Genomic DNA, 26,202 nt, shown 5'->3' with positions numbered 1-26,202 from the left:
AATGCTCATGTCATAACTTTTTCAGACACTGATGAATGTGAGCAAGAGACTGCTAACTGCACTGAAAATGCTGCATGCAGGAACACCAAGGGGAGCTACCGATGTCCATGCAGGGACGGCTTTGTTAAGTTGGTATCTGGCGTCTGTGTCGGTAAGATTCTGTTTTATGATTAGTTCATGGTTTGTGTTAAAATGATAAAGGCAGATGAAAATATAGAATGAGAAAGTTACACAATATAGTTTGTATAATGCATGTTAATCATTTAAATTAATTTGTTATAATAATTACTTGTCTGTCTGTATCATTATTAGTGCAGTATTTTATCATATATTTTTAATATCTTGTCATAATCATCATCATTATCTACTATTATTATTAATTTAAATTATGCCGAAGATATTAGTTATTTATTACTTTGTTTTATGTACCCATGACCTGAAAATATTATGTTTAATGTGCCATGTATACAGTATTACAAAATAAATTTGAACTTGAATGAGACTGCATAAGCAAATGTTGATGTTGTCATTATTTTAGATGTTAATGAGTGCTCTTGGGGAACAGCTAATTGCCATGGCAACCTTGGCCTCTGTATCAACTACCCTGGTTACTATGAATGTGAATGCGTTGATGGGGCCTATGGTAATGGAGTCAACTGCACAGGTAATGACACCTTTAAAAGTAGAAATAATATAATGATTTATAAGCAACATTTTCATGAAGATTAAAATACTAACAAACAACATTTGTTGATTTTTCCTGGGCTGCTTTTTTTCAGAGGAAGACACATGCACTGAACGGCCTGAGTATTGTCACGAGGAGTCGGTCTGTGTGGAAGAGAATGGAGAGCAAATCTGTCGTTGCCGCCATGGTTTTGTAGGCAATGGAACAATCTGTGAAGGTATAATTTTTATTGCTATTATATGACTGCACAGCAATTACAGCACAATCATCAACTCTATTCTTTACCCTTACCAGTACCATTAAAGCTTGTTAGACATTAAAATTAGCCTTAATGATTGATAAGATATAAATTGACATTTGATTAATTGATTCCATATGTACTCTGTAAAGTTGAGTACATTATCAGATATATAATATTACTACACTATAATTAATATGGTAATCTTTTAACATATAACATTGAATATATCTTCCTATATCTAGATATGAATGAATGCTTGGATCGTCCATGCCATCGCCAAGCTTACTGTCAGAACAAAGCTGGCGGCTACAGCTGCGTCTGCAACGATGGTTTCGAAGGCAATGGTCAACGTTGCAAAGGTAAGCCAAGGTCATGGTTTAAAATATCAGGCTGAATAGTTTCTCAGGACCCTTCAAATATATTCATAGGTCAGTGTAGTATTTAGGAGATAATTTATTTTATACTTTTAAAAATATTTTATCTTTAATTTTAGATATAAATGAATGCCAGCGTGATACAGATGAATGTGATATCAATGCAGAGTGCAGCAACAACGCAGGCAGCTACGAGTGTTCATGTAGAGGTGGATTCACTGGTGATGGCTACACTTGTGTTGGTATGTATATCCTGTAGTATAGAGAACATTGGGACCCTATTTAGATTCCATCAAGTTGCCGCTCTTTTGTAGAGATATTAAGCTGTTGGTTTAGTGTGCATTGACAATCTTGAAAGTCAGTTTGGTCAAAACGTAGAAAAATTCCTCTTATGTATCGCCATTACACTGTTCATAGCAGCTAGACACTCAAATTTCATCATTACATATCTTTCAATTCTCACAGCCGAGACAGAATGCAGTGGTGACCAAGACATCTGTGGCTCAAACGGTCAGTGCGTGGCTGTCGGAGAAACCGCATACTGCATATGCGATGAAGGGTACTATCAAGGAGAATCACGAAGGTGCATTGGTAAGTTACAGGAATGCTATATAATATAAACATCCTCCAATGTGATGTAGATCTTATGTATGTTTTTACTAAATATAATTGTACTTGTTATTGCAGATCTGGACGAGTGCACAACCGGAGCTCACGACTGCGATGAACGTGCAAACTGCACCAACTCGGAAGGAGGCTACCAATGTACATGTGGTGAAGGTTTAATAGGAGATGGTTTCTTCTGCTCTGGTAAGAAGGTGTAATAATGATAATAATAATAAAGTTCCATTCATATAGGGCATAATGACTGAGACTAATGATAATTAGAAGGTGCTTTACCAAAAGTGTAACAATTGTGTATTGTTTAAATTGCCAGTTATAATTAATATCACGTAATATAGAGTATACATAATTTGGTTAAAAAAAGCAGTGGAAATATGTCATTGCTTTCAAGCCAGACACAAACTGCAGCTGCGGTTTTATTTGGTTAATAGAGAATTTTTATTGACAGTCTGCTATCAACAAACAGCAGCAAGTGGAGATGGATTTTTCAGCCAACGGTCATAAAATCGTTTATATCCACCTTTATATCCACCATCCTATCCTAATAAAGACAACTCTTTCTTTACTCAGATGTTGATGAGTGTATTGAGCAAGACATACAATGTCATTTGAATGCTGAGTGTATCAATGTGGAAGGTGGTTTTACATGCCGCTGCTCCTCGGGCTACAGTGGTGATGGTTTCGATCGGTGCAGCGGTAAGATCCCAAAATATATGCTATTATTTTTAATATTCATCTTCTCTGTTCGATATGTTGTTAATCATAGGTAAGTCAAATGGCCCGAGCGGTTAAGGCAGGGGCGCTGCAACCCTACAGCCATAATATTGGCGCTGGTTCAAATGGAATGCTCGGCTATGGTTCCGGAGGTGGAACAAGTCTTCTTGGATAAGGACTATAAATCGTAGGTCCAGTGTACAAAATTGGCTTATGTACACTATAAAGAACCCAGTACTTCTATCGAGACGAGTAAGGGGTTTACACCAGTGTACTGGTCCGTATAGCCCCTGTTATGGACAGATGAGAGTAGCTGGTACCGGTTTACCAGTCACCTCAGACACGAAGAGACCCTTTGGAAAGTTACTGTTTGAGCTATTGTAATCCACGCTTTGAGCGCACTGATCTTCATGAAATTGTGCTATAAAATTAATGTTATGTATATATTGTTAAGATTTTTAAAATGTATATTGTAATAGTTTATCAACTTTGAACTTTATGTTTGGCATTGTATTGTATTGTTTTTAAGCATTGAATAATGTTGTATTTTATTTATAATTACTATTAATACTGTGGTTATCATTATTGATGTGTATTTTTAATTCAGATATTGATGAATGCTTGAGTCTTGGCAATGGTAACTGCACAGGTAATTCGCTATGCATCAACTCACCTGGCAGCTATAGCTGTCAGTGTCAGAACGGCTACGAGGGGAGTGGCAGTGAGTGCGTTGACATCAATGAGTGTGATGACTCTAATCTCAACGACTGCCACGAGCATGCTGTTTGCTACGATTATGATGGCGGCCACTCTTGCGTCTGCCTGTTTGGCTACAGTGGTGACGGATACGTCTGCGAAGGTAGGAAGCCATTTTGAAAGTCTTTTATTTTTATTTTATAATTTTTATACATTAATCCTTTTATGGCTGAATTGTAGGTTTTCGTGCTGTTCACCTCAATTAAACTTAATTGAATTCCTTAATTTATATATTTTGATAAGTTATGAGTATTAAAATAAAAATAAGAAGGGAAAATAAATTTTCTTTGCCTGTTAAAGAATACCATTCCTATAGTTTTTGCTTATAAACTTTAATTTTTGCCACCAATTAATCTTCATAGTAACACTTTTTTTTTATATATCTAACTTATTTAAATGGTTCTTTTAATTAAGTAAGTTTTTTTGCCTATTATATTTTGATGTAATTAAATTTTTTTTTGTTTTTGATATAGACATTGATGAATGCAATCAGGACCGTAGCTTCTGTCCGGAAACTTCGGCATGTATCAACACTGAAGGAAGCTACCAATGCCAGTGCTATCCAGGCTACCACCTGTCAGAAAATGGACTTGTATGCGAACGTAAGAAAACTATCAGAAATGAATGACTTTAAGATATTTTAAAAACTCAAAAGTCAAACTATCAAGCCCAATTCACTGAAAGCAACCATGCATTTACTAAAATATGTAATTTTCTTTTTCAATATAGCCGACGAAAGCTGTCGCATTGAGGGCGGATGCGGTGAGAACTCTGCATGTGTGCGCAATCCATTTGGTGTTTATACGTGTCAATGTAACCCAGGATACGTTGGTGATGGAGAGACGTGCGAAAGTAAGTTTGGCAAACTTATTTTATGACTTTTAGTTTAGTTCAAGAATAATATTTGTCATTAGATCGATGATGATGGTTGAGTAGCATAATGAGTGGCCCCTTGACAACTTCCCATGAATAATAATATTATTACATCATGTAAGCTGTTATACAATATTATACAAGATATTCAAGGTATAATCTCTTAAATTCTGTTTTTTCATTCCTTCTTGATAGACCGTAACGAATGTGATGATCCATTTGCAAATGACTGTGCAGAAAATGCTGATTGCACTGATGAAGATGGCTACTACACATGTGAATGCCGCGAAGGATTCACAGGCGATGGCTATGTCATTTGTGAAGGTACTTATACTATGTAGCTATTCTCACTTAACGACTCCATGCTGATACAATTGTATAAATCGTATATATTCTTTGTAAAATCATGTTGACCAATACATTTGTAACCTAATGGCGGTATGGGTTGATTATTTAAAAGATGGAGAGAAGAATTAACTGAGAAAGAGTTTGGACCAGCGTAGAACAAGATCAAAGCGGAAGGAAGAGTTTGCACACCTCATCATTGGTCTCAATGCCTGATGCCTGTTAGCTAATTTTAATAGTTCATACAAGGAAATTAAACAGACAGTAACTCATAAATATATATTTGATTATAGAAACCAAATACCTGGTATAAAATATATTCCTTTGTTCAATTTATGAATTATAATTGAAATTATTCAATACTGAGTTTTGTGGTTTTTTTTTAATCTTCAGATAACGATGAGTGTGCTGTACCAGCAAACTTGTTCCCGTGTGAAGCTAACGAGGAGTGTGTCAACACACCTGGAACATACGAATGCACCTGTGCAACTGGATACACAACAGTCAACAACAGCACATGTGAAGGTAAACACAATTGACAAGTCTTTCATTTAAACTTACATGGATGATCTAGTTATTATTACCATGGTTCCCTCCCTTCAGTTGAAAAAAATTAATCTGATTGTACTGCATACAGGCCAAAATTACCTTGCTATCAATATAAATTTCTTTTTTGTTTGTGCAAGATTACAATTTTGGGATAGCATACTAGATTGTGTTATTGTCAGTAATTTGCTAGGCAAGCCTCTCTGCGGAATACAGCACAAACGGCCGGTTGCAAAAGGGTGGGTGGCAATGGGCCTACAGGCTTAGACACAATAACCCAATTTATCAATACATATTATTAATATTATCATCATTATCATCCTTATTATTGTTAATCGTAATTACTGGTATTTATTCAAATATTTTATCTTTCAGAACTGGACGAATGTTCACTGGAAGACAACAACTGCCACGAGTTAGCACAGTGTGTAAACCTTGAGGGCTCTTACCAATGTCAATGCCTGGAGGGTTCAGTTGGTAGTGGTATTCACTGCTACGGTAAGGCCATGTAATGATGTTATTTGCCATTGAGGCAGGTTTGATCTCGTGGTGATATAACAAATTATGTGGTGTTTTAAATATCTAGTCTTCTTTCCATATCTATGAAGAATTGTCCTAAACTACCTGTTATATAGAAGATGGAGAAAATGTATATTTTTTTTTTTAGTTTTTTTTTTTTTTAATGAGGATACCCCAAGATCAGTGATAAGTGCTTTCCGTTGAGTTGCTCCAAACATCAAGTACTGTACAATTAAGCTACCTGTACATCAGACAGGATGTATCTCTTTGCTTTGATCATCAATGGCTTATTAGCTTCATCAGATGTTAGTCTCCGTTACTTTGTAACCAAATTTATAATTGATTAATTTCAGATATCAATGAGTGCATAATTCCTGGAGTGGCTGAATGTGGTGAGCACATGCGATGCATTAACGAGCCACTCGGATTCCGATGCGAGTGCAGACCAGGATTTGAAGACCTTGGAAATGGCTGTGAAAGTAAGACTGTTTTTTTCTCAATAGTGATACTTTCTATCTGTATCTATAATGTTTTCTTGAAATGATTTATATAATTATAATATATGATAACATTTTATATAATGATTGTTTTGTAGGCAATCCTAAGTAATAATAATAATAATATGTCGTTCTTATATAGCGCTTCATGCCTTTACAAGGCCTCTAAGCGCTTCACATTACTACCCCATTTAGGATTAAGTAAATGTAATTAATATATTTCAACAGAGTCTATGATTTTAATGGCAGTGAAACTCAAATATATTTTTTTATTATTATTATTAGTTAAGTTTTTAAAAAAAACAACTTTATAAGAGAATATTTTTTAATTATTTGACTAAATTTCTTCGTTATTATTTTATATAGATATTGATGAGTGCGCTGACCCATCAACCAATGAATGCTCTGTAAATGCTGACTGCATTGACCACGGCAAATACTACACATGTGAATGCCAGGACGGTTATGTCGGAAACGGCTACCAGTGCTATCGTAAGTGATAAGAATGAAAGAAAATGATGTTGAATTAAAGCTATGTGAGAATTGTATTTGTTTAATGTCAAGACATTAAGAAATTGAACAATAGCGGTTATAAGTAAATGTGGGAGAGTTGCGAAAAAGTACTCCATTTGGGGAAAGGCAACCCTTGTGAAGAAGAAGAAATAATGGTTTTTAAAAAATAGAGTGAAATGCATTAAATTTAAGGCATTTTGATGGCATGTGACTATGGTCCAATTGATATGATGTTCCCAGAGATTTTATATTCATATAAAAGTCCTGGTACGTAGCTCAGGCCCGTACGCAGGATTTTTATTGGGTGGGTGCGAATTTGTGGACCAAAATGTCTGAGGGCTGCCAATTCTTCCTGGGGTTGAGTGGGCAGAGCTGATTAGTATATGAGTTTACACATAATCAAATATATATGACAATGGGAATTAAATATTATTCATAGTATTATAAAATATTATGTTATTGTAGGTAACACCGATGAAGAGGATGGTGGTACGTTTGCAATACCTGCTTTTAAAATCATGACCTTAATTATAAAACCCTTTCACAGAGATTTGTTGATATCCCATTTTTTAAAAACTTTTTTCCCCTTTTTGTTTTACAATCATTTCCTTTGAATCATTTGTTTTTCATAACTGTAATGTAAAGTAAATCTTGGCACTTCTCTCTATCTACATGTTTTGGGAATTTTAACCATCTACCCAATCTTATTTATTAGTATTCAGCCATTAGATGGCATTTGGTATTTTCTATTTTTTCTACTCCTTTTCACCATATTTTCTTTATTTAGAAATATTGATGAAACTTATATATCTTTATATTTTTTCTATACATTTCTTCTCTGGCCTTAGAGAGCCACTTAATATTCATTCAGTTCACCTTTTGGATCTTGTCAGTACATGTACATTGTTTTTATGCATTTTACGTATTCATAGAAGATATTAATAAATAAAATGCCTATAAATAACTAAATAGCATTTAGCCTAACAATTAAGCCATATGTATTTCATACCTCATGACTTGTTGTTCTCTCATTCCTTAAGCATGCTTTTATGATGTTTGGGTTTTTTAGTCACTTTTGTTATAAAAAATAATAATGGACATACTAACGTGGAATGTGGAAAACTAATATATTCTCACAGTTCCGATAGATATTTGTTTGCTGGTGGTTTCATAGTTTTTCTTATAAAGTAAATCATTATTTGATACTTAAATTAAAAAGTAGGTTTATATCATTATATAATTGGTTGATTGTGTAATAAAGAAACAACAACCTTCTAGCTCACACTCTGGCAACTCAGGACAAAATATGCATCCTATATAATGCACCAACTCAACTTAAATGATTAACTGAGTGATATTGATCCTTGTAGGTGTTGATCCATGCGAAGGAACATGTGATGAGAATGCAGAGTGTGTAGAAGCCGAAGATGGCTCTGTAAATTGCGTCTGTTATCCGGGATTCACAGGCAGTGGTAACGAATGTAACAGTAAGTTGTCTTGTCTCAAGCATTCATCAGAATATATACCTATAATCTGAGAAATACACTTTAAATATTTCTACTGTAAGAGCAGTTCTTTTAGATATTGAAATTACTTTTTTATTTCACAGTTGTAAATGAATGTGCTGAAGACTTGGATGATTGTGCAGAAGAAGCTAACTGCATTGATACAGCACGTGGATTTATCTGCGAATGTCCAAATGGTTATCAAGGCAATGGAACATTCTGTGAAGGTACACATTAAGCATTTACATAATTTATGTATAATATATATACAGTGCACATATCCATTTTAGAAAAAAAATGCTTTATATGCATATTTTCTCTAAAAATATTTTTCTACAAACGTACATGTTATGCAATATTAATACAAGCGTTTTTCTTTTCACAGATATTGATGAATGTGCTCCAGGCGATGGTAGCGCAAGCGTGTGCGGTGGCGGTACTACTGGATGTACTAACACGGCCGGCGGATACTCTTGTGGACCATGCCGCCCAAAATTCAGTGGTGACAACTGTCGTGAAGGTATGAGATTCAATCTTGATCAAGAGTCAGACCAATTAAGTAATATTTATTGAACTATATTTAAACGGGATGATTGTCCCAGCTAAGCTTGCCTTAAAGAAACTGTTTGTTTTCTGTTACATGCACTTATTTGTTTAATTTATGTTCAGATTAAGATTTTTTTATTTTGTCCAAAAGGAAATTACAGTAGGTACAAAAATACATGGTGAAAAAACACTAAAACACACAAATTAAATGGTATACTAAAATGTTTTTGTATGTACTTAAGCCTATTCAAGAAGTTCAAAGTTTAAATTTCAGTTTTAGTTTATATAACACTATGATGAATCTGTGTTGATTTATAACCTCAACTGTGAATGGTGTGAAGTTTTTGGCTTTAAACAATCTCTGCCATTTTTTGCTAGGTTTGATCTTGCTGTTGATTATATGATTTTAAGGAAAAATTATAATTATAATTGTTATAAAGTCACTCAGACAACTGGAATTGCACTGCTTAATTGCAAGTTTATCATTATATTCTCTTCAGATGTTAACGAGTGTGCTGGCGAGGTGCCAATATGCGCTGATGGTGCAGATTGTTACAACTTTATTGGTGGTGCTAAGTGCATCTGCCCAAGAGGTTACCAGGGTGATGGAAAGGTTAATGGAACAGGTTGTATTGGTAAGCTGAATGAATTGTCAGGTCTATTTTATGAATACTTACCTGGCTAAACTGACTAATTGCCATTGTTCCCGAAATGGAACATCCCTTAGTACAATAGAATAGTCTGACCCAGGGTGCCACATACAGACTGTCTCCCTAACAATAGTCCTCATTCCCTATTTTATAAGCTGAATGAATTTTGTCCAATCCTACTGTTACCATTATTCTTTTAGACGAGATTTTTTATACCTTGTTTAGCGGACTCGTCACCCGCCAATAATGGTGATTTCTAATAAAACTAAAATTTTGTTTTTAGCCAATTAGCATACCTGCCTCCACGAAAAAATGGAAATTTCAGAAAATAATTAAACTTTACTCTATTTTCCACTGCCTTGAAATCTCCAAAAATAGGATATGTATATTTCTTCCTAATTACTGTATATAAATTTAAAGCATTAGCCATCTCATTACTATACTGTTTGCATTCACCAATAAAATTTTATTTTTATTTCCTTCTCCGTCTGCAAAATAAGGGAACAACCTTTTATATATTTTTTTTTCCTCCCTCCTCTGACGATCTTTAAAAGAATATTTTTGCAAAACAAGGTATTAAAAAGTCTTGCCTTAACTAAGATACTCCTAAATTTTGTGGTTTCTTATGTCATTGCCATATACAGTAGACAATATAAACATGTTTATACATCATTCACAACATTTATTTATAATAATTATTATTTTAGATTTTGTTAACACTGGCTGGAAGTTGTTGATGTAGCCCACATGTAACAGGCACTTTGCAACAATGATTAGGGACCATAAATTATCAATGATTAATCAGCTACGAAAAAAGTGTGCAATAAGAGTTCTCCATTTTTGTTTATAATTGGTCAATTCTGATTATATTTGTATATTTTCCTGATCACTTTTTACAACATGATATTGTTTAAACTAATGCAATTTTTATAAGATTTGATTGGGATTTTACCTAATATATTGTTAAGTTACACAATTTAAATTTTATCTTCCTAAGATATTGATGAATGTGAAGAAGGTGGTGCAGACTGTCCTGCCAATGCTCACTGCAGCAACAATGATGGTGGCTACGATTGTGTTTGTGATGATGGTTTCAACAGCAGTGGAGACCAATGTGATGGTAATCATTATGTTACCTAATATAAAGATGTGCATTATGTAGATTTTAATCTGTTTAATGCACAAAATGCTGATTTAAAACACATGTATGCAAATAAATTTTATGTTATTTTTGTACCAGGCCTTGTTGGAGAGCTGAAGATAAGCTACTAAACAGGCTTCCCAGTATAAGAATAAATAAAATAAGTAGTTGAATAAAATGTATCATTAATGTGATTAATTGATTAAAATATTTAATTGCGTAATATGATATATTACTTGTTAGTAAAAATAATTAATTGATTTGCTAATTACTCTAGTTATTTGATATTGTATTCACATACAGTATCATCCATTTTCTTATCCTAACCCCTTACCTTGAGTGGCCCTTGGACTTGTTTGGGGTGACTGAAAAAAAAAACAACCAAAAACCATTATAGTCACATGTAAAATAATTAACACAATGGTTATTCTAAAAATGAGGCATATTCTTGATCATAGCTAGTCTGTAAGAATAACATATTATGGTATGTATTTATTAGATGTAAATGAATGTGAACTTGATGAAGGTAACCCTTGTGATCCGAATGCTGATTGTGGAAACAACAAAGGTGGCTTTGAGTGTGCCTGTCGAGCAGGCTTCGAGGGCAACGGACTTAACTGCACAGGTTAGTTTTCTAAGCAATGTGATATTGATCATAAAATGTTCTTGATGTATAGCTGATAATTTAAGTATCTGACAATTACCATCATTGGGATCAACTGAATAGGAGCCCAACAATGATGCTTGATTCAAAATCGTTATGTTATACATTAAGTTTGGGTAAGTTAAATTATTTTAAATTGAAAATTTTTAAGGAAGAATTTGGTACATAAAATATTAAAAATACATGCTCTACTATTTTTCTCCTAGATATCAATGAATGTGCATTAGGCACAGACACCTGTCCAGAGGAAGCCACCTGTACCAATGATACACCTGGGTACACCTGTACATGCAGTGATGGTTATGAGGGAAATGATGGATATCATTGTGAGAGTAAGGAAAATTTAATTATGTATTCCTACCGTATTGTGTTTAATTGACAATAAATCATGCTTACTCTTTCTACTGTGCTTGCTGTATAAGATGTAATAAGGTGCTAATTCATTATTTTGACTCTTTGTTGATGGGCACTAATAACAGTGGGTTCTAATTAGAGATTGGCATTTAATAATATTAATTTTCTTTAAGCTTCTGTTATTAAGACTTATTGTTCTTATGTGACTTGTACAATTATTGCAAAAAAAATTCGGTGGTTTGTAGCTGAATTATTGTTATCCTTGTACCATTTGCTGTTCCCTCTTTCAGAGATCTCGACCTGTGAAAATCCAGATGCCGCCAACTGCGGAGCCAACTCCTACTGTGATGAATCAAGCGGTGAAGCTGAGTGTGTCTGTCAACCAGGATACGCAATGAACGAGGGTGGAGATTGCAACGGTATTATAGCATATTTTTTATGTTATTTACAGTTTTTTAGTTATATTTTTCAATATTGCTATTATTTTTATATTAATATTATTATTGTTATTGTTATTATTTTTTTATTATTATTATTAGTATTACTATTATTGTCATTATTTTTGTTGTTATCAGCATGGATGCTGGTACTTGGTTGATTGCATTTTCCAAGTAGAGTTTCACCTGTTTCAGAGTTGTTGTGTTACTATTCATACAGTAGGTTTTGTTGTCATCTTAACATCTTCGTTCAGCAAACTGGTTGGCCCTTACTCATCATTTGACCACTCTGTGTGGAGAAGTCACATGATATCAGATCAAATATATCAGCATTCTAATTTCATTAAGGTTTAGCTTTACTGTATAATTTTACTTAGATATCAATGAGTGTGAAGAGATACAAGACTTGTGCCCAGAACATTCCAACTGCGTTAACAATGAAGGCTATTTCGAATGCACATGTGAGGATGGCTTTGTTGGTGTCGGAGGATCTTGTCAGGGTATGATATTTTTCACTAACTCTCACCAAAATATAATATATATTTATAAAAAAATATGCGTATTAAAAGGATTTTGCAATTATATAATAAGCAGGAAAATATTCATCATTTAATATATTGCATGCAGAATACTAAACATTAATGTTTTTTTTGTTTTCTTTTATTTGTTTGATTGTGGATTGTTTATTCTAACTTTTTATGTTCTTATTCTCAGATGTAAATGAGTGTGCCACGGGTGATAACAACTGCCATGAGGATGCAAACTGCATTAATGAGATTGGAAGCGTGACATGTGAATGCAAGGCAGGGTACCAAGGAACCGGCAGACAGTGCTCAGGTAAAGAAAAAAAACAAGTTAAAGTCCACTTTGTGTGTCTAAAGTAGTAATAGCCAGATACAATTTATTTGTGGGTTAATCAGCAGTTCTAAAAATATAAATTTGGCCGCCAAATAAATTAGAGGGTAGCGAGAGTCTTCAAGATTTTTTTGAAATTGATTTTTTTTTATATCATGCTCAAATTAACTGTAGTAAAGAAAGTTTGAGAGCATCTGAGTTAAACTGTAGTTGGATACAGTATATGATCACATGATTCCTAGTACATTAAGCAAGATAAAACAAATAAAATATTCTAAAATTTTCACAGGGCTAATAGTGTATATAAGCCCAAAATATAAGGTATAACACAATTACAAGAAAGTCTTAACATTTATTATTACAGAAAATGATGTTACAAATATCTCATCATGCCCTTTATTGTAAAGTCAAAAATATTTTTAATACAAACTCCCCAGCTCCTGCTGAGAATCTTAGCATTGTCATGTTTTTTCACATTCTTGCTTATGTCAACATTTTCTGTTATCTTACTATTTTTAACGTTGCTTACTGCCATCAGATGTTGACGAATGTGCTGAGAATCCATGTCATGAAAGTGCCGATTGCACCAACCATGCCGGTAGCTACTCATGTGTATGTGAGGAAGGCTTCAGAGGTGATGGACACTTATGCATTGGTAAATGAAAATTTCTTTACATTACATCGGTGTCATATCTAATGGAGAGGTGTAGGGTGTACAAAATAGCTTTCTCTCTGCAAATAACCCTACTAGAAATTTTCTGAGTAAAAATATTATAATCACTTACTTGCTTACTTATCCTGCAAATCCTCAGTTGGACGTAGCATCCCTGATAGCTACACGGAAAGAAGCTTTTTCTGTTGCCCTTCTGCCTGTTTCAGCTATGCTGATGTTTAGTAGCTCATAAATGTCTTTCTCCGTTGGTCTCCTTTGGCCGTCCTCTATCTCTCTTTCTCTCAATTCTGCCTTCCATAAATGTCTTCTCTAGACAATTGTGATGTTTGATGTGACCAAAGTGTTTTAATTTGAGTTTTGAAATTTAAGTGTGTTAGCAAGTTTTCTTCAGTGCCCAATAGTTCTGCACTCCATCCACAAAAGAGCCATTACTCTTCAGTAACACTTTATCTCAAAAACATTTATGGCAGCCTTCACCTTTTCATTTAGAATATTACTATATATTATTATTTACTATATTACAGTCAGGGAGTCAAAAAACATTAGATAACTTATTTTTTCAGGAGGCACCCATCACTTAGTCCTCAGGCCCCTACTTAACCATTGCGCTCCATCATCCCCAACAATCCACTCCCCACATCAGATTCCTTCTTCCAACAGCAACCTCTCCATGTAAATAATCATAGATATGCAACTGCGTATAATTCATTAAAAAATTAATTAAACTAATAAATGTCTTTTGATATAGATATCAACGAATGTGATGAGGAGCTGTCCACTTGTCATGCCTTGAATGCAGTGTGCTTGAACATGCCTGGAAACTATATGTGCTTCTGTAAACCAGGTTATGACGGAGATGGTGAGACTTGTAATGGTGAGTAAACAATACAATTACCTTCCTACCTACGTGGTAACCTGCCCCCAGTTATGCTAAGTAGGCCACTGGACAACATAACTCTGCCATATTTCTTCAGTTGCCGTCTTCTTAGTGCAGTACACTGAGCATTAGAATGATGTTTTATAAGAATTTAGTGACGTAACATACCAATAAATAATCAAGGTATTAGATTTGAATTGTATATGAACACTAGTAGATAATACTGTCTAACTTTTCAGACGTTGATGAATGCGCCAGTGATAACATGTGCAGCTCGAATGCAGTTTGTATAAACGGAGACGGAGACTACGGCTGTAGGTGTAACAGAGGTTTCGAGGGCGATGGCGTCTACTGCGTCGGTTAGTTCTTTTTGTTGTTCTTGACACTATTTTATTGACCTATGTTTAAATTGCTATTGTGTAGTGCATGATAAATTGTACATGATTAATACTTCAGGCTTTTAAATATTTAATATTTCTTATGACTGAATGTACTTTTTTATGTTGCCCTCCCAAATATTCCAGTTTGTTTTTCTTCTGACATGTAGATTAGAATCTTAGTAATGAAAAGTGCAATATGTTGGTAATGCAAAATATTGGTATTCATAATAAAATAAATAAAATAATAGCAGTTACAAATCAAACAAATCAGAAGTGATGTTGTTGGTCTATGAGTGAGATGCTTACCTAGATGGCCACCCTCCCACCGCCTCCTCTCTAGATCATTTTGGTCTCCAGGAAATTTTGAGTCTAGGTGTTAGAACATCTGCATATGAAACTTGACAGTTTGGGCAATGCTTCATGGCTATTGTTTCTATTATTACATTTGTTATGTTGTCTCAATTACAGATATCAATGAGTGTACTCGAGGCTTGCATGATTGTCCAGAACCGATATCTGAATGCATTAACACAATGGGCAACTTTTCATGTCGATGCGGTGCTGGCTACCAAGAGAACGATGCTGGACACTGCATAGGTGAGAAAATATAGATACTGTAAAAATTTTTTTTTTCAATTTTTATCATATTTATAGATGATCCTTCTACAGTAGTTTATCCTAGGTCAGCTGATATTCAGGGGCCTTTTTGAAATAATTAAATATTGTTATATTTTATAATCTAATGCCCTTATCACACTAAGAGAAATCTTACAAGTAGCAATTTGAACTATATTAGAATATGTCTATTTTTCTGACAAACCGGCTGTAATGGTCATTCTTCCTTTAAGAATATCCCAACAACAAAATAGAAACGTATAGAATCTATTTAAGATACTTCTTCAATGATGATACTAATTAGGATGTTCTTAAGCTATGCACTCCACCTTTAGAATGTTTTGAAAGTGATACCATTGGCATAAACCATGATCATAATAAAAGCAACACACTTTATGCTTTGGTTGAATCTTACAGATATTAACGAATGTGAAAACGACCCACAATGCAGTGAGGAATCCATTTGCCATAACTTGGATGGAGGCTATGAATGTATTTGTCCATCTGGGCTGCAGAGCACAGCTGACACTAGAGCTTGTCACGGTGAGTAAGCCTATCAAATGCACCTTTCCATTAAGCCCCGCCCCTTGGATATTGTTGCTAACGTCCCACAAGGTTGGTCAGTTGTTAAGTTTGATTGACAGGTCTATTAAACTAATTGTGAAGCTCTGTCCACACTATAATTGAGTGACCAATTCCTATGATTGTCCAGTACTTAATTGATATGTATAAAAATTATCATTTCAACCTTTTTTACCTGTATTTTAACTTTTTATTTTAATTACCAAGACGAGCAATGGAATTTTCTCTTTGAGAATGAATAAAGATTACTTATGACTTTAAGACTTATACATATGTGGGTGTAATATGACATGCCCATATATGGCTGTGATAGGACATCATCATGTTCATATATGGGCAAATAACACAAATTTTTACCACATAAAATATGATAATGTGGTCAGAACTTGTTGATGAAAGAGTTAATTGACAGTTTCAATGTTTATGTACATTTTGTTTTTGTTCTTGTAGATAGTAGGTAGACGAACAAATCAATTTTACAATAATTAAGTTGCTTTCTAACTGCTGTCTTCTGTAATAATATTAATAATTATAATAATAATAATAATAATAAAAATATTAATAATAAAAATATGCAAGTCAGATTTAGGGGAATATCTTCTGTGTTATTTTCCCCTTCACGTTATGTTATTTTCCCCTTAACGTCGTTTTTTTTATTGTTCTCTAATTTCTCCATTGTCTAAGTTCCCCATAAGGTAGATTTTAGTAACATAATAATAATAATAATAATAATAATAGTAATAAAGATAATAATCTACATATCTTGGTTATCTTTAGATGTTGATGAATGTGCAGAGGGCTTGCATCGATGTCACCCATCGGCTCAGTGCTTCAACACCTACAGGTCCTATGATTGTGCTTGTGGTTCAGGCTACAACGGTAATGGAGAAACATGCGAAGGTAAGAACTTGGAAAGAGACTCAGGATTGTTTGACTTGTTGAGTTTTAAACACATAGATTAAGCTGTTGTATAGAGTAGTCAAATAGTATTAAATCATACATTAACGCATCATTTCTATATTTCTAGACATCAACGAGTGTACTGCATACAATGCAACTTGTGAGAATGGATCTTGTGAGAATCTGATTGGTTCCTTCACATGTTCCTGTAATGATGGATTCCGACAAGTTGGCCATCTGTGTGTTGGTAAGTGCATTTATTAAAGCAACCCTCATTGATGTTACTGTTATTATTAATATGTTTCAAATTTTAGACATTATTTAAATAGAGTTTCATTAGTTCTTAAGTGCTGTTTCTTTATTTGTTTGGTTTAATTTAATCTTTTTGTTTTTTTTCATCAAGATGTTAATGAGTGTGTAGAACAACTGGGATCTATCTATTACGCAGTCTGCCCAAGTAACACACTATGTGTCAACGAACCTGGAACCTACGCTTGTCAGTGCAAGAATGGATTCAGTCGAGTTGAGGGTGAATGTGTCGGTAAGATATTCACAAGTTTCAGGGAATGTTAAAAATCTATTAATCAATTATGATTCCATCATACAAACATTTTATAAGATAAAATTTAAAAACCCATGAAACATGACAAATAATATGTTTGAAAAATGTATTATTCACCCAGATATTGATGAATGTGAAACTGTGAGCTGCCACATCAACGCCACATGTTCCAACACGATTGGCTCATACAGATGCGACTGCCAAGAGGGCTTCAGAGGCAACGGCAAGAGCTGTCTTGGTATGAAAAATATATTTTGAATATTTAATGTCACCATAAGGTTAATAATGCTGTCTCTTATACACATCTATACTTCTTCAATGATGATTATCAGTAATTATTAACTGATAAGTAGGAAAGCTTATATTACTACTCTAAAAGTGTTCTTCTACAAGTCCATGATTGCTATAAGGGAGCTTTATTTATGATGACTAAAATGTATATAATATATAATGTTATTGTCACATGTCTTAAGTCTATTTCATGATAAGCCAATAAATGCCAGTTTAGCACCTGGGCAAACAGTGAAGGGCCGAAAGTGATGGGTGAAGAACTGTCTGAGCTAATGAGGCCTAGAAGGCCAGGATATCCTTCAAGAAGAAGATGGTCGTTTCTGATCCATAATTATCATCATATTACTTAACATTATTGTTTTCCAAATTTTCGACTTACAGACATCAATGAATGCTCACTGTTCACAAGTTCATCTGATACGTCCAGCATGTGCGGCAACTACGGTCACTGCATCAATTTAGAGGGATCTTTTGCTTGCGACTGCATGAATGGATTTACCCTGAATGAGGAAGACATGGACTGCGAAGGTAAGTGAACTGAGCTATTACAGATCAACTGCAAAAAATCTGCCCTTTCCAATTACCATCATAAAGGATTGACCAAATAAGGGCGGTGGTGCTTGTAACATTTTTGGAAGCCTCGGTGTGGAGCTTATCCAAAAGAGGTTTATTATTTATAATAGTAATAATTGTGGTTTGTATATTTAATGTCATTTTCTATTAATATTATAAATATTTATTCTATTTTTATATTTATTTCATATCTTTTATGAAGATGTTGATGAATGCATAAATGGAATCGCTGAATGTGTTGATAACTCCATCTGTATAAACACCGCTGGTGCATTTAGATGTGACTGTAAGAGAGGCTACGCCATGGATGAAGGCGAATGTGCTGGTATGTGTATAAAACAGTTTTTAAATTTTTTCTTAAATTATTGTTATTATTAATATTATTATTATCAATTATTATTATTGTTGTTGTTATTACTGTAATACAGATGTTATTAGAATTCCAATATGCTATCTATCAATATCTATAGCAATAATACACCACTACGCATCACTGACCTATTTGTGGTGTATAACATTGTAATGGGAATATAAAATATCTTACAATCGCAATTTTCCTTTAATGTTAGATGTTGACGAGTGTACATTGGATTTGTGTCATGAACATGCCAGCTGCACCAACAACGTGGGAGGTTTTGAATGCGAATGCAATGTTGGGTACATGGGCGATGGAAGAATATGTGAACGTGAGTACATTGTTGAATTTTTTTAAATGTTATTTAAATTTGAGCAGTTTTTAATAATTGAATGAGGAAGTGAAACCAGTAAGTCTATAAACCGAAACAGACAACAGCCAAGCTGTCTCCCAAACAAAGTCATATTCAACTTAGGTTAAAAAAGAGCATGTTATGTGAAGCTTTTTCTACACACATGTATCTAGTGATATCTGGTGATATTCATATCTTTTTGGAAAGACTTATTCTCTGAAACAATGACGGGAGCCTAGTCCTAGTGCTAGATTAAAATTCCTGTCTTACTTTTCTTGGTTCAGTCTTGTACAAAAATATGTATATTTGTATTTCACAAAGATAAATGTTATATATAACTTATATTTGCAGCGATATGTAGACCTGATTTGTGCCCAGAAATGAAAGTTTGCATCGTAACTGAACAGAACATGCCAGAATGCGTATGTCAGTGTATTGACGAGAACTGCCCTATGAACCCAGGTGTAATCTGTGGTACCAATGGACAGTCTTACGAATCTGAGGTAGCCTTATGGCTTTACAACTGTGAGCGAAGAGAGAATGTTAAAATCGAGTACAGAGGACCATGTGTTCGTAAGTCATACAAAAAAATTAGTATATTATTTATTCATTGGAATACTGACCCAGATGATTAAGATTTGCCTTCCAATCCCAAAGTCACGAGTTTACTCCCTGTTAAGTTACAGATTGTTTCTCTCAACTAAAAACAACTTTATTGTGAAAGAGGTATTTACACAGTGATATAGTTCACTGTTTGCAAACCTTATTTACTGTCTTTCAGTATATTCTTAACATTTCTGTCTCATGTTCTGACACACTTTTTCTATCTTACCTTCTTACCCTCATTTTTTTCTTTCATTTAATTTAACATTATTGCTTCTTTTCTTCCTTAGGGCTTTTTTTTCTTGGCCATAGAGTATTATTACTGCAGTACTACATATTAATGTGTGCATATCTTTCTGCAAGTCATGTTAAAAATTAAGACAACATCAGCTCACCATTTTTTTAAATCATATTTGAAAAATAAATTATTCATTTTGTATAAATAATTCAATTTTTAATATAATTTTTAACAACATAAAATGCTTTTTTGTATAGAGTCCTGCTCTGAGGTGAATTGCCATACTGAAGCAACCTGTATTATTGAGGAGGGTGCCCCAGCCTGTGTATGCCCCAACTGCAACAACCCAAATGCTGCTGAAGGTATCAGTAACAAACTTTGTATTATAATGTCTATTTTGTGAATCCTTACCTGAATGAACCGATATATACCAATATTCGTTTAGGAACTTACTTCGAAAATAATGGAATCATCCGTCTCAGGCATATATAATGCAACAATGTTATGTAGCCGGCCTCAATTTAAACAAAAAAAAAGAAATAACAAACTTTGTATAATAATATTCAAGACTTATGTGAATAAATTGAAGCAATGTTAAAGATGAAGTAGAATTAGTTAAAACCATTTCTAACAAATTCAATTTGTAAAAGCTACCACTTACTTAATGGCAGTGATGTGTAGATGGTTCTGTAACTACAGTATACAACAAGTTGGACATTTCCCATGTTTCCACAATCTATAATTATTAGCGTAATTAATATCTTTATTCTAGTAGCACTAATTAAAGCATAAACCATGTAAAAGTTACATAGCACAGTGGTCTCACAACTTAATCTGAAATTTTAAACCAAATATTCTGTTATTTACTTTGCAGTTCGAACCGGTGAAGTCTGCGGCTCAGATGGCAACACATATGAAAATCTCTGTGAACTTCAAAAGTATGTCTGTGAATCTGAATTAATAGTCACAACAAATCACCCTGGACCCTGCCCAACAGGTAAGAGATATAATGTCTATATGATGTAAAATACCATTGTAAACATGTGGGTTAGATAATTAACTCTCAACATGTGTATTCACTATGGTCACACTTTTGACTTTTACTTCTAACTAACCCACTACAGATTTTCATAGTGACATGGCCTGATTTGACTAGCCCTGTGATAGGTTGTGAATTGTTTCCTAACTATGGATGGTAGGTAGGGTAATCTAACAGTGGTGGTTCTGCGATACCTTCAGAAAATAAGAAGGGTGCTTTTATTGCTGAATTTATTGCAACTAGTCTATTGGAGGTGAAGTTTACATTTGCTCTTTGACTTGTTCAACTAATTACCATTGTACCTTAAGAACACCCCTTCAACAAAAATAGAACTGTCCCAGCATGTGATTGTGCCTTTGAATTTTGTAACTTACTCATCTATTATCATCGTCTTTAATTATAAACTTGGACAAAAATGAAATTTGAATGATTTTTGTTTTACTTAGATTGCACAGTAACTCATTGGTCAGACTGGTCAGATTGCTCAGTCAGCTGTGGTCTAGGTACTGCATCAAGAAGTCGAACCATCCGTCAACAGCCCGATGAAGGTGGTGAGCCCTGTCCAGAGCTTGAAGAGGCAATGGAATGCAATCATGGACCATGCCCAGATGGTATGTTAACATTGGATCACAGTACAATCCTTTTAATATCCACAGGCAATCTTCACCTGGCAACCTGATTATATGGAAACTACACTGCGATGTGTGCTTATTTTGTATTTTTTTCACAATGATCCACGCAGGTCTGCAGACAGTTTCATGTTGTGAAGTGCTTACACAAAGCAGACATAGATTTGTTGGCTGACAATTAGTCAAGATAGTCAGTGTTTGCCTGGCTTTAATCCCGACACCCTTTGATGACTGCCCATACACCAGTAGACAGTCACTGAAATCTACTGAATTTGTCATTGATTCATGTGTAACCAACAGTCTCATTTTACTATAACAAAGGACGTAAACAAAATAATATGGTCGTCTAAAATTATTTTGTGAAAAGTTACCCGGATAAAGCAATAAATAGCACAAACTGGAGCTGAAATATTGGCCATCTCTCCTTGCTCCTAGGAAATATATTAATGTTTGCTTATTGTACATTTTTTTGCAAAGAATTTAAAATTATTATGTAAACAATATCCCCATATCCTTTTTTTTTTTTTTGCAGATGTATGTGCAGACTTTTTATGTCCATTTGGCGCTGAATGCATTGTCGGTGCAGACCACCTGCCCACGTGTCAATGCCCCGATTGTACCAATGTTCCCAAAGATCTTGTCTGTGGATCTGATGGCTCAACATATAGATCTGAATGTAACTTGTTGAAAGTTTCTTGTATATATGACCGACACGTCTCAGTCACAAGAAGAGGTAGCTGTATTGATGGTGAGTGAGCTTGGATCAAACAACCAATGAAAGTCTTGGAGAATGTCATAATTAAGACAATTTCCCCTTTAAGTAATATTAATAGGTACCAGATAGATTGTTGGGTGGATGAAAGAATGGAAAATGAAGCAAAAATATAAATGATGTATAGCAGGTTGGGATTTTTTTTTTTTTGCCTTGTTATTTCACCTTGAAATTTGTTCTGTTTTTTGTTTTTTTCTTTTGTAATGTAATTTGTCTTTTATGCCAAAAGGAATAAAATTTTAAAAAAAGATATATAATAATAAATAATAAACTGTAAGCCAGAAACCTATGAACAACTTAAAACCTTTTTTTAATAATTACCAATTATAGGCATATATCTATTACTAACAGTTTTTAGGAAGAAGCAAGAATATTCTTAATATACAATTTACTAAATTTATAAATAAAATAAATATGTATACAAATTCTATTTCGTGAATATTACCTAGATAAACCAATAAATGCCTAAGTTTCCTTTGGAACTTACCTCTCGAGCATAACAAAAAATAATGGACTCGCCCTACGCCTATATATACGCCCTGCGTGAATGATGAACAATATCCTTGTTTAATTCTCGTTTTTGTCTATTATAGACGTGGAAAGCTTACCAGAAGATTACACAAATTTATATGTATTTCTTGTAGGTGTTGGTGGATCCGAACCTCTTCATTGTGGCTTACTAGAAAACTGGGTCAACATCACAAACGAAAATGGTTGCCAGGCAGCATTTGAACGAGATCTTGGTATCTGTCGTGGCGGATGCGGTGAGACCATGAACCAATGTTGTAAGCCAGACAGAGTAATTTCGTCAATCCAGAGCGTCATATGTTCAGATGGCAGCACAGAGTTTGTAGAGGTATGTTTTATTTCCTTTAATGAATTTGTCTTAAAGGTTTTTAGGTGATGAGGTGGTTTCTCTAGGCTCCCTTTGTTTATTCATGGTTACCCGCAATCAGAAATTTACTTGTCAATTTTATTGTGTAATTCTTTTGACCTGTATACTTGACATTTATTAAGTTTAATTATTATTCTTAACATTTTTTTTTTTTTTTTGGAAAGGATTTTTATTATTAACAAACTGCATTAAAAAAACGTTTGATTTGATTTGAAGATAGATTTAAACAATTAACACAGATACAGCAGAGGAGGTTCCACGGGGAACTAGGTCACATGTCCACTATAATAATCAAAACATTAATTTATATTACAAATTGCAAGCTAACACCCCTTTTTCCCTAATCCCATTTCACCATCCAGAGATTATCATTTTTCAAGATGCACTGTATCAAAAGCAAATATTTTCTCTTTAATCAGGTGGAGACGATCGAGGCCTGTTCTTGTGAATATGAAGAAGGAGCAGCTGATGGTTCTGTAGGCTCAGAATTTGAAGAATCTGAGTTTGAAGGATCTACATCTGGGTTTGAAGAATCCGACATTGGCTCTGCAAGCGAGACACCTGATGAGGAGGCAGTAAACGATCTGTCATTTTTTTAGACCTTTAAATTTCAAATCATCAATTCTTCCACATTTCATGTAGCTTAATAAGCCCTAGAGGTATAGACCAAAATATATTGTATAGAAAAAGTGTTTACATTATTGTATGTGTAAATAAAATATAGAAAATATATCAAAATTTTATTAAAAACCAGGTTACTCTGTGACAAAATATTTTATAAATATTCACCAAAATATAATATAACAGAACACTGTATAAACCATGCCGTAAATCATGTACTTAATGAGAATTCAAAGTTGTTTTTTTCAACAAAAGAATAAAAAATTTGAAATATAATTGATAAAAGTTTATGGTAAAATGTATTTGAAACAGTAAATTTATTCCAAATGTAAAAAAAAATTAACAATTCATTTTCAGCTTTATTGTGGAGGGCTTTCCTGAGCTAATGAAATGGATATCAACTTGATATATAATAATTACTCTAGTCATTTACGGACGAAATCATGATTTCTTTGATACCAATACTAAAGATTTGTTATAATTAAAAATTCAACATAATATTCACTGTTGCATAGATAGTACCTGGTAGAGACTTACTCTATTTCTAAAATCTTGGGTGAACTTTTGGAATTATGGGACATTCAGTTAGTAGTGTAAACCATGAAAGTGATTAATAATATATCTCTGTTAAAAGTTATGTGTGCAGTATGTACATTGTTGTACATTAATACAGAGAATAAATCTTATTTGTCTTCAAGTTTATCCCAAGTGTCGGTAATTTTTTATATCCTAAGGCAAATAGCATGACACAACAGCAGCAGAAAAAATAGAGCCTTCCTATCTACACAACAGATCAACATGTCGCTCACCATAGAAACTTTCTATTTCATTGGTTCTAACCAATTGTTGGCTCCTAGCATCCCTCATTCCTGGCAGAGCATGCAGTATAGAAAAACCCCTGAAATGATGCACACGTGACGACTTTTGTTTTGTGCAGTGTGGTGGATTACACTGTGCAGCAGAATTTGGAGGGGGGGGGGGGTTGGCTGTTGCATGCCGCTGTCACACTCTGTAAAATACGTCCTTAGGTAAAGAACATATAACAAGGATACGCACTTTAACAATACAAGTATCTAATTTATTGAAAAACAACACACACTGATAGACATCAAAACACTTTATATAATACATTATTTTCGAAATTGAGTAAAATATTACATTATAATTATCACCCAAAGCCAAAAGCTATTTTTTCTGGAGAGGCTTTGTAACTCCCGACAAATCGGAGGAGTTTAACCTGCCTAACAGCGTTTTCATCGAATCTCTACCGAGTTTCGACTCGTCGGCGAATGGAGTATTGAAGTTTCAATTGAAACAGTTATTTTTGTGTATATTATGTGTGTGTGTGTGTGAGTGAATATTCCATTTACCAAACATGAATGAATCCATGTAATGATACAAGAGGTCTATGTAATGATACAAGAGATACAGAAATATAATGTATAATCATTTCAATTCAATTATAATAAATTCGATTAATTTCAGTATTGACAATATACATGACAAAATTACAATTGACAAAACTAAAATCACGATAGACAGATGAGTGGATGGAAGAAGAAATGGGGTTAAGGTGATTAGGGTTAGGATTAATTAACCCTAACCCTAATTAATCGTAAACCAAACTTAACTTTTGGTGCTTTGGGTTAGCGTTAATGAGGGTTAGGGTCAATTAGGTTTAGGGTTTGGGTTCCGACGAATCCCCGAAATTCGGATCTCTTCAGTTCAATTCTCTGCTAAAACTATCAGTAGGCCTATAGAGCGCTGTAAACACAAAACATCATTTTATGTTGTGCATTATTTTGCTTTATATAGTCATAACATCATTTTAAACTACATCAAAGTTTCTATAGGCCAATATTTTGATGTACTCTGTATTTGAAGGGAACATTTTCTGTTGGGTCTGCCCAAAGCATACAGTTTGTTTGAATGTTTTATTCCAAGTGTTTTAGAATGGATTATTGTATGCTGTTACTGATTCATAATAAACCGTTTCTTGGTAGCCTCACATCTACCCCAGGAAAAATATCTATCTAAAAAAAAAACAACATCAAAAACAACAACAAAAACGAAAAAAATATCAACGTCCTACTAACACTATCGTTATTAAATTGTGGAAGCGGTTTGGCGCAGTGGGAATGGTTTGGTTTCCCCACCTCCTCGAGGTCGAGGTTTCAATCCGTCGCTGTACGTTTGTGTCCTTGAGCAAGGCACTTTATTTGCATTGCTTCTCTTCACCCAGGAGTAAAAATGGGAACCTGGTGGGGTTGCCTGCTCCTGGACTGATTAACAGCAGCAATAATTAGCATGTGGACCCAATGACCAGCGAAAAGAACTACGCTTTATAACCGCAAGGAAGGGGTGCATTTAAATGCTCGTACCAGTATATTTTATATACATATATAT

General features: G+C 34.1%; 1 protein-coding gene across 2 annotated transcripts in view; it reads left to right on the top strand.

The window, feature by feature from the left end:
• LOC117107989 overlaps window positions 1–24,498 on the top strand; it is a 109,538-nt gene extending 85,040 nt beyond the window's left edge. For both annotated transcript variants that reach the window (XM_033249801.1, XM_033249802.1), the window contains 46 exons: window positions 26–151; window positions 539–664; window positions 780–902; window positions 1,169–1,285; window positions 1,420–1,542; window positions 1,766–1,891; window positions 1,988–2,110; window positions 2,495–2,620; window positions 3,246–3,497; window positions 3,868–3,996; window positions 4,124–4,246; window positions 4,463–4,591; window positions 5,006–5,137; window positions 5,534–5,656; window positions 6,031–6,156; window positions 6,541–6,666; window positions 7,153–7,176; window positions 8,058–8,174; window positions 8,297–8,419; window positions 8,578–8,712; window positions 9,239–9,373; window positions 10,386–10,508; window positions 11,029–11,154; window positions 11,400–11,525; window positions 11,838–11,966; window positions 12,362–12,484; window positions 12,699–12,821; window positions 13,378–13,494; window positions 14,261–14,386; window positions 14,629–14,748; window positions 15,238–15,366; window positions 15,802–15,927; window positions 16,744–16,866; window positions 16,994–17,113; window positions 17,270–17,407; window positions 17,550–17,666; window positions 18,101–18,247; window positions 18,495–18,617; window positions 18,862–18,978; window positions 19,351–19,572; window positions 20,098–20,202; window positions 20,715–20,837; window positions 21,326–21,490; window positions 22,041–22,256; window positions 22,925–23,136; window positions 23,595–24,498. In XM_033249801.1, coding sequence (XP_033105692.1) covers window positions 26–151; window positions 539–664; window positions 780–902; window positions 1,169–1,285; window positions 1,420–1,542; window positions 1,766–1,891; window positions 1,988–2,110; window positions 2,495–2,620; window positions 3,246–3,497; window positions 3,868–3,996; window positions 4,124–4,246; window positions 4,463–4,591; window positions 5,006–5,137; window positions 5,534–5,656; window positions 6,031–6,156; window positions 6,541–6,666; window positions 7,153–7,176; window positions 8,058–8,174; window positions 8,297–8,419; window positions 8,578–8,712; window positions 9,239–9,373; window positions 10,386–10,508; window positions 11,029–11,154; window positions 11,400–11,525; window positions 11,838–11,966; window positions 12,362–12,484; window positions 12,699–12,821; window positions 13,378–13,494; window positions 14,261–14,386; window positions 14,629–14,748; window positions 15,238–15,366; window positions 15,802–15,927; window positions 16,744–16,866; window positions 16,994–17,113; window positions 17,270–17,407; window positions 17,550–17,666; window positions 18,101–18,247; window positions 18,495–18,617; window positions 18,862–18,978; window positions 19,351–19,572; window positions 20,098–20,202; window positions 20,715–20,837; window positions 21,326–21,490; window positions 22,041–22,256; window positions 22,925–23,136; window positions 23,595–23,774 — 6,140 coding nt within the window. In that variant the 3' untranslated portion in view covers window positions 23,775–24,498. The remainder of the gene's footprint in view (window positions 1–25; window positions 152–538; window positions 665–779; window positions 903–1,168; window positions 1,286–1,419; window positions 1,543–1,765; window positions 1,892–1,987; window positions 2,111–2,494; window positions 2,621–3,245; window positions 3,498–3,867; window positions 3,997–4,123; window positions 4,247–4,462; window positions 4,592–5,005; window positions 5,138–5,533; window positions 5,657–6,030; window positions 6,157–6,540; window positions 6,667–7,152; window positions 7,177–8,057; window positions 8,175–8,296; window positions 8,420–8,577; window positions 8,713–9,238; window positions 9,374–10,385; window positions 10,509–11,028; window positions 11,155–11,399; window positions 11,526–11,837; window positions 11,967–12,361; window positions 12,485–12,698; window positions 12,822–13,377; window positions 13,495–14,260; window positions 14,387–14,628; window positions 14,749–15,237; window positions 15,367–15,801; window positions 15,928–16,743; window positions 16,867–16,993; window positions 17,114–17,269; window positions 17,408–17,549; window positions 17,667–18,100; window positions 18,248–18,494; window positions 18,618–18,861; window positions 18,979–19,350; window positions 19,573–20,097; window positions 20,203–20,714; window positions 20,838–21,325; window positions 21,491–22,040; window positions 22,257–22,924; window positions 23,137–23,594) is intronic.
• The last annotated feature ends 1,704 nt before the right edge of the window (window positions 24,499–26,202 follow it).

This window comes from Anneissia japonica, unplaced genomic scaffold, assembly GCF_011630105.1.
Source record: "Anneissia japonica isolate Jap-2015-1 unplaced genomic scaffold, ASM1163010v1 scaffold287960_len3192837_cov198, whole genome shotgun sequence".
Classification (NCBI taxonomy): Eukaryota; Metazoa; Echinodermata; class Crinoidea; order Comatulida; family Comatulidae; genus Anneissia; species Anneissia japonica.
Note: the sequence above shows the minus strand (reverse complement) of the source record. Positions and strands in the feature narration are given on the sequence as shown.